Source organism: Geotrypetes seraphini, chromosome 4 (assembly GCF_902459505.1).
Source record: "Geotrypetes seraphini chromosome 4, aGeoSer1.1, whole genome shotgun sequence".
NCBI lineage: Eukaryota > Metazoa > Chordata > Amphibia > Gymnophiona > Dermophiidae > Geotrypetes > Geotrypetes seraphini.
In genome coordinates this window covers 163,063,635-163,081,477 of record NC_047087.1, presented here as the reverse complement: position 1 = coordinate 163,081,477, position 17,843 = coordinate 163,063,635, and the positions used below count along the sequence as shown (strand labels likewise).

At 44.7% G+C, this 17,843-nt stretch overlaps 1 protein-coding gene across 4 annotated transcripts in view; it reads right to left on the bottom strand.

Moving 5' to 3' along the window:
- Window positions 1–17,843, bottom strand: part of EDC4 (enhancer of mRNA decapping 4) — a 1,195,251-nt gene that overhangs the window by 1,063,287 nt on the left and 114,121 nt on the right. For all 4 annotated transcript variants that reach the window (XM_033940763.1, XM_033940759.1, XM_033940760.1 and 1 more), the window contains exon 3: window positions 12,309–12,420. In XM_033940763.1, coding sequence (XP_033796654.1) covers window positions 12,309–12,420 — 112 coding nt within the window. The remainder of the gene's footprint in view (window positions 1–12,308; window positions 12,421–17,843) is intronic.

Below are 17,843 nucleotides of genomic sequence, written 5' to 3'. Positions count from 1 at the left end.
TCAGCACAGTGTGCGACAGCCTCAAAGAAAGCGAACAGAATGTTGGGTATCATCAAAAAGGGTATCACGACCAGGACGAAGGAAGTCATTTGCCGCTGTATCGGGCGATGGTGCGCCCACATCTGGAGTACTGTGTCCAGTACTGGTCGCCATACCTCAAAAAGGACATGGCGGTACTTGAGGGAGTCCAGAGAAGAGCGACAAAGCTGATAAAAGGTATGGAAAACTTCTCATACTCTGACAGATTGGAAATGCTGGGGCTATTCTCCCTGGAAAAGCGGAGACTTAGAGGAGACATGATAGAAACTTTCAAAATCAAGAAGGGCATAGAGAAGGTAGACAGGGACAAATTCTTCAGGCTGTGAGGAGCCACAAGTACAAGGGGGCACTCTGAGAAATTGAAAAAGGACAGGTTTAGAACAAATGCTAGGAAGTTCTTTTTCACTCAGAGGGTGGTGGACACATGGAACGCGCTCCCGGAGGCTGTGATAGGCCAGAGCACGCTACAGGGGTTCAAGGAGGGTCTAGATAGGTTCCTAAAAGAAAAGGGGATTGAGGGTTACAGATAGAAGTATAGTAGGTTATAGGAATAGTCAGGGACCACTTCACAGGTCATGGACCTGATGGGCCGCCGCGGGAGCGGACCGCTGGGCACGATGGACCTCTGGTCTGACCCAGTGGAGGCAACTTCTTATGTTCTTATGAGTAATGCAACTCTACCCATAAGAGAGAGAGGAAAGGCATGCCACATACGTAACTTGGCAGACTGAAAACGAAACAGGGGCCCCACGTTAATGGCATATAGAGTTGCAAGATCATACGGAATTAAGACTCCAAGATACTTAAAGGAAGCCTAGGCCCACTGTAACGGAAACACCCCTTCCCACTGATGACGAATGGAAAGATGAGACAGTAAAGCAACTGATTTATCAAAATTGATAACCAAGCCCGAATAAAACCCATATTCTGCTATCAAATCCAAGGCCGGGAGGGAACGTGCCAGGTTCGTGAGTATAAGCAGCAAGTCATCCGCGAACGCCAATGTTTTACGTTCCTGCTCCGTAATACGCAACCGTTCCACTGCGGCAAATTTCCGTAAACTACTCAATAAGGGTTCAAGGGTAAGAATAAATAGCAGAGGAGGCATGGAGCAGCCCTAACGGTCCCCCGGCAAATAGGAAATTTCTCAGAGGAAATCCCGTTGACCAAGAGAGAAACCATGGAGTCCGCATAAAGAGAACCTATAGCAACACTGTAAAACCCAGAGACACCGATATAATCCAATGTTTGATACAGGTAAAACCAGGAGACATTGCCAAATGCTTTAGCCGCATCCAAGCTCACGAACAAGGTGGGGACCGCCACCTGTTGAGCATGAGACAGAGCGAGTAAGATCTTACACACGTTCACACCGATTGCCGCCCCGGAACGAAGTCCACCTGGTCTCCTTGTATCAACGTGGGGATATACGGAAGAAGTCTATTTATCAAAATATGGGAAAAAAGCTTGAGATCCACAATGATTAGAGAAATAGTCTATAGGAACCAGGCAGCTCAACAGCCTTGCCAGGCTTAAGAAGAAGAGCTTTGGAGCTTCATTAGAAAAATGCGGGAAAGAACCGCACCGCACGGCCTCGTTGTAATAAGCAAGCAGGGGACCACAAAGCTGAGTCTCTAGAATTTGATAAAATTACCCAGAAAAGCCATCGGGGCCAGGAGCAGTGCCAGTCTTACCAGCCCCGATGGCCCTCTGCAGCTCAGAGGCCTGCAAAGGCCGGTTCAGCTGCTGAACCGCCACAAAACGCGGCATCCACGATGAAGTTAAATAGTCAATGACCATGTCCGCTGGCAGGGGAGGGCCAACCCCGTATTGTGAAGCAAAATAGTCCCACAGAACACGGACTATATCAGTAGTGCGCGAGATGACCGTGCCCCCAGGAGCGCACATGGCCAAAATAGGCTGCTTGCCCGTACAGGCATCCACTAATTTAGCCAACAATTTACCTGGTTTGTTACCATACCGCTGAAAATGATATTTGCGATAAGAAGACCAACGCTGCATCCTAGACTGAAGCAGAACATTAAGAGAAGCCTGCGTGGTTAAATACTGTTACCTAGTAGCCACTGACGGCCTGGCCACATAGGTCTGTTTAGCCGTCCGCAGCACCCGCTCCAACGTGATAATGGCTTTGTTTAGTCTCCGAAACCTAGTACAAGTGTAAGCTAAAATATGTCCCCGAAGGACCGACTTAGTAGTGTCCCAAAACAGAAGTGGGTCATCCAGATGCTATGCATTATGGTGGACATAGTCCTCCCACTGATTCAACAGGAATTTCCAAAACTCAGAATCCTGAGCGAGATAGGCGGGAAACCGCCAATGCCCTGCACGAACAGAGGATGCCTCCAATTGGATATCAATCCAAACTGACGCATGATCAGAAATATGGATCTGTCCAATACAAGCCGCAGTGACCTGAAGAAGACAAGAGAACATAATTGAGACAAGACCAAGAGCCTTGGGCTCGAGATAAATGGGTGTAGTCCTGCACCTTGGGATGGAGGAGCCGCCAGGGGTCAATTAAATCAAGAGTGGAGCAAAGATTTTTAAACAATAAGCCATGTGGACTCAGGGGAGTGGAAGGACAGGAAGACTTATCCAACTCAGAATCCATTGCCAAATTAACGTCCCCCACTAAGAGCAGAGGGTCCCCAGAATAACAGGAGCGCAGCGCAATCAAGCATTGCAGAGGAATTAGGCCCATACACCACTAACAAAAGATAATAAGAATCCCCCACCTTCATGTGCAAGAGTAAGTATCTTCCCTCCGCATCCTTATCTAAGATCTGGACGCCAATAGGAGAGGACCTGCAAAAGAGGACAGCCACCTCCCCATGACGGCTTGTGGGAGAAGAAAAAAAGACCTCCCCCACCCATGATCTTTTCAGCTTGGGGTGTTCCTCATCCATCAAGTCTGGTCTCCTGGAGACAGGCAACATTAGCTTTGGTGCATTGAAGGGAGGAAAGCCCCCCCATATTCCAGGAGACCAGCCTAAAGGGTGTACTCATTGCACAACCAGGAGATCAAGCTCCAGCAAGACCAAATATACATAAGCCCCGGGAGCCTAGCCTCCCCCAGAGCTCTACAGTTACAGAATACCCCCTACCCATGCGCCTCTTCCAGACAAACATAACAAACAGAAAAAAAAGAGAAAAAACAAAAAGCAAATCTAAAAGTAGAGACTCCGGAGACCCGCCCCCCTTGCCCCCCAAACCCAAACCCCCCCCAAGCCCCCCAACCCCCACACCCAATACCCCCCCCAACAGCTAATCCCACCAAAAGGGCCCACAGCCATGTGGATCCCAGGGAGAGCACTAAGATGCAATGGCCCCCCCAAACACCTAATAAAACGGTACAATAATCAACAGCACAATACAGTGGTGCCTCACACAACGAACTTAATCCGTTCCAGGAGCAAGTTTGTTATGTGAAACGTTCGTTGTGTGAAACGCGTTTTCCCATAACAATACATGTTAAAAAAAATAATTCGTTCTGTAGCATAAAATATGCTAAGATGACATAAAAAAAGATAAATTTTTGGTTATTATTTTTATTTAGATACATCTAAAAACATAATTGTTTTTTAAAACAACACACATTTTTTAAATTTAAAGACAGACTAAGTAGAGTCTAATTTTACAGTGAGAGGGCAGAGTCTCAGCGGCAAAAACTGGGACTTAACTGTTCATTTTTTTTTTTTTTCTACCGTGTTTCCCCGATGATAAGGCAGGGCCATCAAATAAGACAGCCCCCCCTTTTTAGAAAAAAATGTAAAATAAGGCACCCCCCCGCAAATAAGCCACCCACCGATACCTGCGCTTACCCGAATCGGGTGATACGGTGGGTGACTCCGTGTGGTCCCTGGCACCCCCGACACGATCGGGGCAAGAGGGAGCTCAAGCCCTCTTGCCCCCCCGACGCCCCGACACGATCGGGGCAAGAGGGAGCTCAAGCCCTCTTGCCCCCCCGACTCCCCGACACGATCGGGGCAAAAGGGAGCCCAAGCCCTCTTGCCCCGCCGATTCCCCAACTCTCCGACAATATCGGGCCAGGAGGGAGCCCAAGTCCTCCTGGCCACGGCGACCCCCTAACCCCACCCTGCACTACATTACGGGCAGGAGGGATCCCAGGCCCTCCTGCCCTCGACGCAAACCCCCCCTCCCCCCAACGACCGCCCCCCCCCCAAGAACCTCCGATCGCCCCCCCAGCCGACCCGCGACCCCCCTGGCCGACCCCCACGACACCCCCAACCCCCTTCCCCGTACCTTTCTGTAGTTGGCCGGACAGACGGGAGCCAAACCCGCCTGTCCGGCAGGCAGCCATCGACGGAATGAGGCCGGATTGGCCCATCCGTCCCAAAGCTCCGCCTACTGGTGGGGCCTAAGGCGCCTGGGCCAATCAGAATAGGCCCGGGAGCCTTAGGTCCCTCCTGGGGGCAGGGCCTGAGGCACATGGTCGGGTTGGGCCCATGTGCCTCAGGCCCCGCCCCCAGGAGGGACCTAAGGCTCCCGGGCCTATTCTGATTGGCCCAGGCGCCTTAGGCCCCACCAGTAGGCGGAGCTTTGGGACGGATGGGCCAATCCGGCCTCATTCCGTCGTTGGCTGCCTGCCGGACAGGCGGGTTTGGCTCCCGTCTGTCCGGCCAACTACAGAAAGGTACGGGGAAGGGGGTTGGGGGTGTCGTGGGGGTCGGCCAGGGGGGTCGCGGGTCGGCTGGGGGGGCGGTCGGAGGTTCTTGGGGGGGGGGCGGTCGGTGGGGGGGGGGGGGGGTTGCGTCGAGGGCAGGAGGGCCTGGGATCCCTCCTGCCCGTAATGTAGTGCAGGGTGGGGTTAGGGGGTCGCCGTGGCCAGGAGGACTTGGGCTCCCTCCTGGCCCGATATTGTGTGGGGAGTTGGGGAATCGGCGGGGCAAGAGGGCTTGGGATCCTTTTTGCCCCGATCGTGTCGGGGAGTCGGGGGGGGGGCAAGAGGGAACCAGGCGGAGAGAGGGCAGTTAAGCGCAGTGCCTGCGCGGAAGGATGCAGCTCGGGCGACTTCGTTGTGTGAAACGAAGTTCGTTGTACGGATCAAGACATAAAGTTCGTTGTGCGCAGCGTTCGCTGTGCGAGGCGTCCGTTATGCGAGGCACCACTGTACACCTAAAGTCAACAGCTCCAGCAGCTCTGCACCCAAAGAAGACACACCACAGCTACTGAGAAGGAGAAAAAGGCAACCCAGTGCTGTGAACAAGACTGCCCTGTGAACTTCAATAAGATAAGTTGCTCTGCATTTCATATTCTGCTCTTTTCACTGGTTTTCAGCATTATATCTGCTTAATTTCTCTTCTCATCCCTGTTTCTTACTAAAAAAAAAAAAAAAAAAGCACAACAAAATAAACCCTTCTCTTTCCTCTGTTAAATCTTATTTCCTCTTTCCCTTTCCCTTCATAGGAATAAGGGTAAGACTTATAGTCCCACCAACCCCAGGGACCACTATTCATATATAGAGACCCATATCATCAGGACTACTCAAATCAAGTCACTTCACAACCAATCAAGATGACCTTTGTTCTATGCAATCACTGTGGTGCTTTAATTCCAAGACATACTATTTGGAGGCTTAAGGCTTGCCCCATCTGTCTTCAACTTGCTAGTATTAAGGAGGAGCTCTGCAAACTTAAACAGGAATTGAATACAATTAAAGCAGCTTCCATCACTCCACAAAATCATACCAACTTACCACCTCTACCTCAAAGAATAAAACAGCCCAGGAATAAATGGGTCACAGTAGGCTCAGGAAGACTGCGACATGTAACACAGAAACATCCACCTTCACTAATATTACCTCTACAGAATTCCTTCGCTCCACTAGTGCACTGCGATACTCAAGAAAACAGAAGGGAGGTGGAACTGGAACCAATGAAGGTAACTCAAGAGAACAGGTGCACCCTAAGCACAAATAAAAATCCAAAAACAGAAAACTATTACTATTGAGGGATTCCATCATCAGAGGCATTAACCTTGGAACACAGGGCGAGGAGACCAAAATAGTGAAATGTCTTCCAGGATCCTCAGCTACCAGGAGTTCCAGGCAAATACAGACTATAATTAAGGAAGAAACTAAGGATTTTAACACTGATGTTGTTATCCATCTGGGAACAAATGACCTGGCCAACAACTCCACACTTGCAGCACAGAAAGCTTTTCGGGAGCTTGGTGAGGGCGTGAAACCTTTTGTAAAGACTTTAGCTTTTTCTGAAATACTTCCTGCATATGGAAAGGGAGAGCAAAGAGTGAAAAACACAGAGGACTTTAATAGATGGCTCAAAGCCTGGTGTCATCAAGAAGGCTCCAGGTACATAGGAGGATGGGGAAATACATGGAAGGACAAGAAGCTATATTGCACTGATGGGCTACATATTACTACAGCAGGAAAAAGAAACCTTGCAGAGAAAATTAGACAATATTTTTCTAGGCATTTAAACTAGAAGGAGGGAGTGGTGTATGTACGAAGGACAATTATAGAGACCACCCCCGGCAAAAGAAAAATGTGATAGTAGTAAAGACTGCAACATAAGCAATATCAGCAACTCATTTCTTAGTATTGCAACGGAAAGTGAAACGACACAAAAATCCATACGAAAAAGGAGATTATCGCTGGAAAGCGATGACCACAAATGCTCACAGTCTAAGCAACAAAGTTCATGATCTGCAAGCCCTGATGTTAGAGGCAGATCTAGATATTGTCGCTATCACAGAGACATGGTTCAGTGAATCACATGGATGGGATGCAAACATACCGGGATATAATCTTTTTAGGAAGGACAGAGATGGTCATAAAGGTGGAGGAGTAGCTCTCTATGTAAAGATCAATATCCAAGCGACCGAAATGCAAGGGACCTGGGGAGAGGAAGAAGCGATATGGATTGCTCTAAAAAGAGAAAATGGAACTTCTATCTACGTGGGTGTAGTCTACAGACCTCCGACTCAATCGCAGCAAATTGATAAGGATCTGATTGTGGATATCCAAAAGTTTGGAAGGAAAGAGGAGGTTCTGCTGTTGGGAGATTTCAACCTGCCGGATGCGGACTGGAATGTTCCATCTGCGGAATCGGTAAGAAGTAGGAGACAGTGGATGCCTTTCAAGAGGCTCTGCTCAGACAAATGGTGATGGAACCCACAAGGGAAAAAGTGATATTGGATCTGGTCCTCACAAATGGAGAGAGTATCTCTAATGTTCGAGTGGGTGTTCACCTGGGAAGTAGCGATCATCAAACGGTTTGGTTTGATATAACGGCTAAAGTGGAGAGCGGCCGCACGATACTTAAAGTCCTAGATTTCAAACGTACGGACTTTAATGCAATGGGAAAGTACCTGAAGAAAGAGCTGTTAAGATGGGAGGACATAAGAGAAGTGGAAAGACAGTGGTCTAAGCTGAAAAGAGCGATAAAAATGGCTGCGGACCTTTATGTGAAGAAAATCAATAAAAACAAGAGAAAAAAGAAGCCGATATGGTACTCCAACCTAGTGGCTGAGAAAATAAAGGCGAAAGAGTTGGCGTTCATGAAATATAAAAAAACCCAAGAAGAGGAGAGCAGAAAGGACTACAGGGTGAAACTGAAAGAAGCCAAGAGAGAGATACGTTTGGCGAAGGCACAGGCGGAAGAACAAATGGCTAAAAATGTAAAAAAGGGAGATAAAATTTTTTTCAGATATATTAGTGAAAGGAGGAAGATAAAAAATGGAATTGCTAGGCTAAAAGATGCTGGGAACCAATATGTGGAGGGTGATGAGGAGAAAGCAAATGTGCTAAACAAATACTTCTGTTCTGTGTTCACAGAAGAAAATCCTGGAGAAGGACCAAGATTGTCTGGCAAAGTTACACGAGAAAATTGAGTAGATTGTGCGCCGTTCACGGAGGAGGGTGTTTATGAGCAACTTGAAAAACTGAAGGTGGACAAAGCGATGGGACCAGACGGGATCCATCCCAGGATACTAAGGGAGCTCAGAGAGGTTCTGGCAAGTCCTATTAAAGACTTGTTCAACAAATCTCTGGAGACGGGAGTGATTCCTGGGGATTGGAGGAGAGCGGATGTGGTCCATATTCATAAAAGTGGTCACAGAGATGAAGCAGGAAACTACAGGCCGGTGAGCCTCACTTCAGTTGTTGGAAAAATAATGTAAGTATTGCTGAAAGAAAGGATAGTGTACTTCCTTGAATCTAACGGGTTACAGGATCCGAGGCAACATGGCTTTACAAAAGGTAAATTGTGCCAAAAGAACCTGATTGAATTTTTTGATTGGGTGACCAGAGAGCTGGATCGAGGACATATGCTAGATGTAATTTACTTGGATTTCAGCAAAGCCTTTGTTACAGTTCCTCATAGGAGGCTGTTGAACAAACTTGAAGGGCTGAAGTTAGGACCCAAAGTGGTGAACTGGGTCAGAAACTGGCTGTCGGACAGACGCCAGAGGGTGGTGGTTAATGGGGAGAGGGACCTTGGGGTGATAGTGTCCGAAGATCTAAAGGCAAAAAAACAGTGTGTCAAGGCAGTGGCTGCTGCCAGAAGGATGATGGGCTGCATAAAGAGAGGCATAGTCAGTATAAGGAAGAAGGTGTTGATGCCCCTGTAAGGCCCCACTTGGAGTATTGTGTTCAGTTTTGGAGACCGTATCTGGCGAAGGACGTAAAATGACTTGAGGCGGTCCAGAGGAGGGCGACGAAAATGATAGGAGGCTTGCGCCAGAAGACGTATGAGGAGAGACTGGAAGCCCTGAATATGTATACCCTAGAGGAAAGGAGAGACAGAGGAGATATGATTCAGACGTTCAAATACTTGAAGGGTATTAACGTAGAACAAAATCTTTTCCAGAGAAAGGAAAATGGTAAAATCAGAGGACATAATTTGTGGTTGAGGGGTGGTAGATTCAGGGGCAATGTTAGGAAATTCTACTTTACGGAGAGGGTAGTGGATGCCTGGAATGCGCTCCCGAGAGAGGTGGTGGAGAGTAAAACTGTGACTGAGTTCAAAGAAGCGTGGGATGAACACAGAAAATTTAGAATCAGAAAATAATATTAAATATTGAACTAGGCCAGTACTGGGCAGACTTGCACGGTCTGTGTCTGTGTATGGCCGTTTGGTGGAGGATGGGCTGGGGAGGCCTTCAATGGCTGGGAGGGTGTAGTTGGGCTGGAGTAAGTCTTAACAGAGATTTCGGCAGTTGGAACCCAAGCATAGTATCGGGTAAAGCTTTGGATTCTTGCCCAGAAATAGCTAAGAAGAAAAAAAATAAAAAAAATAATTTAAATTGAATCAGGTTGGGCAGACTGGATGGACCATTCGGGTCTTTATCTGCCGTCATCTACTATGTTACTATAGGCGGCCCAATCAAGGCTCCGCAGTCAAGACATGTGGTCCACAAAATCCTGGACTGCTCCACTAGAATTAATCTTTAGAATAGCCAGATACAAAAAAAGGAACCGGGTCTTCTTCTCCGCCAAAGCCCCACACAGGGGCTAGAACTTGCGACGTTGGTCCTGTAGAGCCACGGAATAATCCTGGAAGATCCGAATCGTTGCATCTTCATACTTGAGGGAGTCCCGCCGAAGTTGGTACTGCCTGAAAATTTCCACCTTGTGTAGGTAATTATGCACCTTTGCCACCACTACACGAGGTCGCTGACGATCCGGCGCACGGCCCACACGATGCACACGCTCTAGACATAGGGAGCCAAGACCTGGTGGGAAAGGAAACTCTGCAGCTAGCCAGTCCTTAAGGGTAGTACCAAGTTGCCAATCAGAAAGGGTCTCAGGCACCCCAATAAATCTAAGGTTGTCCTTTCCTCAACCGATTTTCTAGGTCTTCCACCTTTTCCTCGCTTTCAGGCAGGCGTTTCTCCAGCCAGGAGAGGTAAGCCATGAGGGCCTGAGCAGAATCCTCTGTGCCGGATACTCACGTTTCAAGTTCCGTGGTGCTTGCAACAGTCTCCCCCAACAGAGTCTCCATATGGGTCAGCTGCGTGGACAGTTTTTCCAACTGTGAGGAAAGAGCCAAGGTGACTACGGCAATGAGTTGATGCATCTGGCCCTCCATGAACTCCGCCGCCTGCCCCAAGCTCAGGTTTTTCCACCCTCTCCTCCATAGGCCGCAACTTGTCCCTGGTTTTGGCCGCCGTTCTGCTCATCATGCCGCCTCCTGATTTTGATACAAAGTGGTCCATGCGATCACGGACCGACGGCACACCACATCAAGCGCTGGAGCCGCTTCAAAACAAGTTAATTGAGCAGGGTGTCAGCGGGGGCCTGGGAGCTGAGAAACGTGCGACCTCGCTCCTCACTGCATCACGTGCTCTCCTCAATGATAACTTTTTAAAAAATGACATGGTAGCCCAGTATTGATACTGATATTAAAACAAACATCTTTGTCTAATAATCTAAAGCAGTGTTTCTCAACTCGGTCCTAGAGTACCCCCTTGCCAATCAGGTTTTCAGGATAGCCAAAATGAATATACATAAACTTGATTTGCATACACTGCCTCCATTAAATGTAAAATTATTTTAAGAAATACTGATCTAAAGCACTGAGTTCAGTAATGTAATCCACATATACTTCTACCAGTTTGTTTTTTTTCAATCCCAACCTATAATTTGTTATAATTATATGGAAACTCCATAAATTATATTAATGCCACATCCCAGTCCACATAACTGTTTCTGTTTTCAATACCTTTATTTACCCCTTTCTTCTTAAAGCCCATACAGTTCCCAATCACCTTATTTGAAGGTTGAGCCTAACTGAAACTAAGATCTTGGTTTCTTCTAAAACCAAATCTGCAACTGATAAGACCCCCCTCCAGAACCAGAACCATTCAACAGCAGAGGTCCCACGCAGCTATCTTGAGAATGGAATTGACACAGGCAAGAGCAACAATACGCTCTTACCTGTGCTGATTCCATTCTCAAGACAGCTGTCATGGTACATTATTACATATTAAACCCCCTATAGATGATAATGCATAATTGGAAGAATGCTGATCGTCTTAATTTTCTTTTTGGTGGGCAAATTTATGCTCCACATATAGGAATGAGAAAATAAATGCGGATTTGTTAGGGCAGGGTAATATATTTATTTATTTTTTTATTTATTTATTTATTGAATTTTCATATAATTCACAAGATATCCTTGCACAAGAAAAACAGATGAAACAACCCTATATTATCAAAGAGTCCAGAGGTAACAAAATAATCTTTCTTAGACCACTATGAATGAGTAAAGAGGATCCGAAAAATAGTGAAGAGAAACTAATATTAAAAAAAAAAATCATAAGATAAAAGGAAAAGGCTTAACAGAGATTTCCGTTACATAGTATGTATTCCAAACATTAAACACTAACAGTACCCAACTTCTTCATATCAAGAAATGCTCGCAAGTGTTCAGGCACAAAAAAAACATATTTGACTCCAAGGTACTTTACTAAACATTTACATGGGTAGGCTAAAAGAAAAGTTGCCCCAAGTGTCAAAATCTCGGACCTCATCATCAGGCAGAGTAATATATTTAAAATGGTTTGGGGCCCGTTGACATCTTATATTACATCAGGATAGATATTTTTGGTCTTTAATTTGGTAGTTTTATGCACATCCAGGGTGGATGGGAGGGTGGGTAAAATGTTTATTTTTTATGATGTTGATTTATTGGAAGGGGGGGGATAAAATGATTCTGCATGGATACTTTTAAGTTGTATATGCTTTCACGCTTTATTGTCTGCTTATTATTTTATACATTGCACTGTTAATATCTTGAAACTTAATAAAAATATTTAAAAAAAGACAGCTGTCAAGACCTCCTGTGGTAGTCTCACAAGACTGCCATTGGATGTCCTGGAAGCTATTTTCTGGGCAACCATGCACAGTTCCAGGAGCAAGTAGGGATACTCCTGCACCCATTACCCACCAACAAAATAGAAGGGTCCTGGAAGGGGCTGCGACCACCAGCAAGCCCATCTTCTACTGGGAGGAAACAGAGTGATCACAGTGGGGTGGGAGAAGAATTTTGTTTTCAGATGAAAATGCACTGGCATTTTTTGGCTGAAAACCAAACCCAAGTTTTGGGCGAGTTTTGGTACCAAATCTGAAATTTGGTCAGCCTCTATTTGAAAGTTAGACCCATTCACTCCCAACAAAGCTGCACCTTCCAGATGCCATTTTGACATCACAAAGTCCTTGTCTGCATCATAACAAACAATTCTTTGCATGACTATATGAGATTCACCTTATTGCTTCCTCTGGCCTTGCTGCAAATGCTGGAATCATTGCTTGCCACTATCTCCACATCCTTAGCAGATATCATCACACAAGTGGAACTATCATCTCCAGAAAGGCAACTGACAAACAAAAGGAAAACATGTGTACTTTGAATTGTCATGCAGTGTAGGTTATATATTTATTTAATGCAGATTTGCAATCCTTATATTTCATAATTAATGAATCATGTTATTCAGACACTTAGTATTGTTTTTCAAAAAAAACAGGTTATATAGTTTTTCCTGAACTTGCAGTTTAAGTTTGTAGTTGCTGCCAGTACAGTTTTGCATAGTGGAATTAAAAATATGATTGATTCTCATATTTTTCTTTTTGCACTTCTCTAGATATATATAGTATAGTAGCCACAAAAGTTTTTTCTGCCTATGATGGATGGATGATTGGGTGGTTTTTTTTCCCCCTCCTGTATAACTGAAGCTTTTTCTTTCCTTGGCTTTCATATGATATCAGAGTTCAGTGTTTGTTGCTAGGTGTTCAATATTCTTTTGGGGAGATTTTGTACACGGTATTTAGATTTACTATACCCCATTACCTCCTTTTCATGTTTAAATTAAAATAAAGCATTTGGCATTGTTCTACCTTGACTTACCCTTTATAATAAAGGCACATTCTTATCCATAAAAGATTTCCTAGCTAAAGGTCTTCTTCAGTAAAAATTAGTGGGGAAAAAAACCAAAACAAAGCACCATCAGGCAGACTAAATGTATTGACTTTGCAATGTGGTAACCAGCTCTTGGGTCTGACCACTATCTTCTCCGCTTCCAATTAAAACTGTCTATTAAAACTCTTATCTCAAAACTTAACATTGTAACACAGCAGACAAGACATGGCAAGATACTTCCAGAGGAATTCTGGAAATTAATCACAAATGTAGATAGGTTTCGCTATGTGGTTATGGACTCAACATTAATAGTCTTAGATAGACTTGCCCCAACAAGAAATGTTAATTCAAAAAAGAGCCAGTCCAAGGTTTTCAGAACTGCTACTGGCCTTAAAAATAAATGAAAGGAAATTGGAGAGAGAATGGAGAAAACGCCAAACTCATGATCGCTATAATCGATGAAGGAAAGAAGTAAGCAAATATGAGTCTGCAATAGCAGAAACCCAAAAAAACTATACTACAGCAAGCTAATTGCTCAATCCCAAAACTCCTCAAAATGCCTCTAAGATTTTCAGCTCACTTATATCCATTAAAGAGATACTAACCTATCCCAAAGTGCAACAACCTGATGCCGACAGCTTAGTTAATTTCCAACATAAGATAAAGTCAGTTAGATACTCATTTATGCACACACTAGATGAATGCATTGAACTGGACCAACCAACCAACGATGAAGAAACAGGCGTTCCAACCAATTTAATTCTAACATAGTAATTTAGTAGATGACGGCAGATAACAACAACAATAAGCCCCCACCTACAGCCACCCTTTTAGCTACCTACTTCAAAAACAAAATCGCAAATATCAGAGCCTCTTTCAACGGAACACCCTCACACATAGGGACATCATTTCCACCAACAGAAAAAGAATCAGTCGCAGCAGATAGAACCTGGTCCCATTTCTCACCTATAGAATGGGCAGAGTTCAATAATCTTTATAACAAATATAGCCATGCAGCCTGTGACATCAACCATTGCCCCCATACCTACTTAAAACATCAAGCACATTATTCCGCTCCCTGCTTCTTCAATGGATATACTCATCACTTCTTGAGGGTTATTTCCCACAAGAACTCAGCGAAATCATAATAACTCCGATATTAAAGGACCCTAAAGGAGCAACAGACCAACCATCCAATTACAGACCCATTGCCTCAATCCCACTGTACATCAAACTGATGGAAGGTCTTGTAGCCAAAACTTTAGCCTCTTACCTAGAAAATCACAACATACTCCACCCCACACAGTCGGGATTCAGAACCAAATACAGCACGGAGACACTTCTAGGAACACTAATGGACACTGTAAGACAACACCTCAGTACAGGCAAGAAAATCCTGCTGATACAACTAGACTTTCTGCAGCCTTCGACTTGGTAGACCACGACATGCTTCTACAGACTCTCGACTCAATAGGAATCTCAGGCAAAGTACTTACATGGTTCAAAGGATTCCTACAATCAAGAACTTACAGAGTCAAAACAATGCAAGAAAATTCAGAACCATGGTTCAACCCCTGCGGAGTTCCCCAAGGATCACCCCTATCACCTACACTATTCAATATATACACAGCTTCCCTCACTTACTACCTGGATAATCTTGGCATAATTTCATACAGCTACGCAGATGACATCACTATTCTCCTACCCTTCGACCAACCAGAATCCATCATGACAAGCACAATACAAAAAACACTCGAATCAGTTGCAATTTGGATGACAGAGCACAAATTAAAACTTAACCCTGACAAAACAAATTTCATCCTACTAGAAAATAACAAAACTCCAACATTAACTAATCTTGTAATAAATTTGTTCTCATACCCACTACAACCTACACTAAAATTGCTTGGAATCATAATTGACAGAGACTGCACTATGCAACCCCAAATTAACAAAATAATAAAGGCATCGTTTATGACCATGAGAAATCTAAGAAAAATCCGCACATTCTTCGAAAAGAAGCAATTCCTTCTATTGGTACAATCTCTTACCCTTGGGATGATAGACTACTGCAACATACTATACCTACCATGTCCCACGACCATGATAAAGCAACTGCAGACAATACAGAATACAGCCCTAAGACTTGTCTATTCACTAAAAAAATATGACCATATCACAGAGGCATTCCATGACTCACACTGGCTTCCAATAGAAGCGAGAGTGCACTTCAAATTCTACTGCTTATTTTACAAGGCTATCAACGGAGAAAGCCCAACCTACTGGAATAACCGACTAAATCAATCCTCCTCAATCAGACACAGAAGAACCCACTCACTATTCTCTCATCCATCATCCAAAAATGTCAAACGAAAAAAACTTTATGATAACCTAATAGCCTCCAAAGCAGCTAAACTGGACAGACAAATCACCACCCTGTTATCTTCAACTACAAACTACAACACCTTCAAGAGAGATACTAAAACCATACTCTTCAAAAAACACATAAAACCTATCCAGCACGACTAATCCCAACCCAACATCCAACACTCTCTATACCCTTAGTACTCTCTAATATTCTTCTATTTACCTAATGTTATCTAAAACCACATAATTCACCCCATTCTTATCTCCTAAAGACTTCTACTTCCAGTTGGTAACTCTTTACCCAATGTTTGTTTGTTTTTTGTTTTTTTTTATTACCTTAAAAATTTTATATCATCGCTTATTCTATTCTTTCAAATTTTGAATGTAATTCTTGTTTTTAGTTTGAATGTAATTCGCCTTGAACCACAAGGTAATTGCGGAATAGAAATCACTAATGTAATGTAATAAAGACCCAAATGGTCCATCCAGTCTGCCCAACCTGATTCAATTTAAATTTTTTAATTTTTTCTTCTTAGCTATTTCTGGGCAAGAATCCAAAGCTCTACCCGGTACTGTGCTTGGTTTCCAACTGCCGAAATCTCTGTCAAAACCTACTCCAGCCCATCTGCACCTTCCCAGCCATTGAAGCCCTCTCCAGCCCATCCTCCCCCAAACGGCCATATACAGATCTAGACCGCGCAAGTCTGTCACCTCAGACACAATCTCCGATTTACTAATTAGACTATCAAAGAGATCCTGCTACCTGGACATCTGCTCCCTACCTGCTGACTCATGTTCCCTTCACTTTTCTGGAGTGGCAAGCAAACTTTCTAAATATGAGTTTGGAGCAAAATTTATACCCAAAATCCTTGCCCCCTATTGCACTGACTCCGATTCTTAAGGCCACAGGACCAAGACAGAGAACCAGGACAGAGAACTTTAGACCAGTAGTGGAAATCCCATGGTCTGCAAAGCTGCTAGAGTTTTGTGTGAAGCTCCCACTATCAGACTTCTTCTACAAGGTAGATGCATTCCATAACTTGCAACATGTGATCATATCCATGCATAGTACGAGTCAAGCTATAAGAGCAAAGTGATCCAGATCTTCAATGACTACTGGTCCCTGAGAAAAAAGGTTCGGCTGTGCCACCCCTCTGAAGATGCACTAGGTCTGCATGGCCAATCTGGAACCATTAAAATGACTGTTCCTTGATGGCTTGCAATCCCGTGGCTTATCATGGGCCACGGAGCAAAAACAAACAAGGGCTCAATCTTCGGCCAGGGCTGGACCAAAGCGATCAGATGTATGCTTCCGGGCTCGGAACATTGAGAGAAGAATCAGTTCACCATTTTGTTTCTTGCTGTCACCATCAGATCGAACGGTGGGTGACCCCAACGACGAACAATGGATTGGAAGGCTGTGGTAGACAGCGTATATTCTCCCAGATCCAGTGTCCGTCTGCTAAAGAAATCAGCCTAGACACTATCTACCCATGTCTTGCTTTCAGTACCTCACCAGGCTAACAGGATGGGATGGGAGGGAGTAATAGAAAGATGCTGCACAAGGGGATGAGTGGGAGATGGTCGTTGTACACAAAAAAATATAAGACATTACATTAGAGATTTCTATTCCGCCAATGCCTTGAGAATAAGCCCTAGTGCGTTTTTTGGATCCAAAATTAATATAAGAGAGTGTCTTATTTTCGGGGAAACACGGTAGTCCACTTTAAGCTGCATTTGTTGTCTTGTGGGAGTTCCAGGCTGTTTGCAATCAGTTTATGATAATTGGCCAGAACGCCTCTTGGTGGACAATTCAGAAGGCTACAGCCCAGCTCTCTCTTAATCAGGACCCCACAAATTTCAGTCAACCATGCAAATATCATAACCCAATACCTCCTAGCTTTTGGGCACTGCCACAAAATGTGATGTAAGTTCCTCGCTCCCCACAGCCCCGCCAGCATAACTCAGTCCGCTTTAATGTGGTGAAGTGTCACTAGGGTTAAGTACCACTGATAGTTTTTAACTCCATTCTTGATCAAATTACTCACTTTGGATAGTCTAAGAAGCGAACGGAAAATCCGTTGCCACTGGGCTTGATCTAGAGATAAGCCTAGCAAAGATTCCCACTTCTTGGTATAGAGCTCAGGAGGGGCCCCCTGGTACAGTAAAGATTATAAATGCAGAGTGATTGTCCTATACCCTATCCCACAGGGAGTTCTCATTGCTTAAGTCCAGCAATGCCCATATGCAGGGAAACACATAGACCTGATGATACTGGAACTGGTTGATTAACGTGAGGTCAGAAGACCGCATGAGCTCAGACAAAAGAAATACCCCTCCCTCTACTAAGAATTGCCCCAGCGTGATGAGCCCTCCTTCTGCCCAAGTCTTGTATCTCGAATCCATCCCATCAGGTTTGAAGCCTTCTGCCACTACTAAGGGGGGTATTGTTTAAACACCGTAGCTCAAATTTTAACCCATAGCTGTAGTGTCTGTGAAATAAATGGATACGCTTCT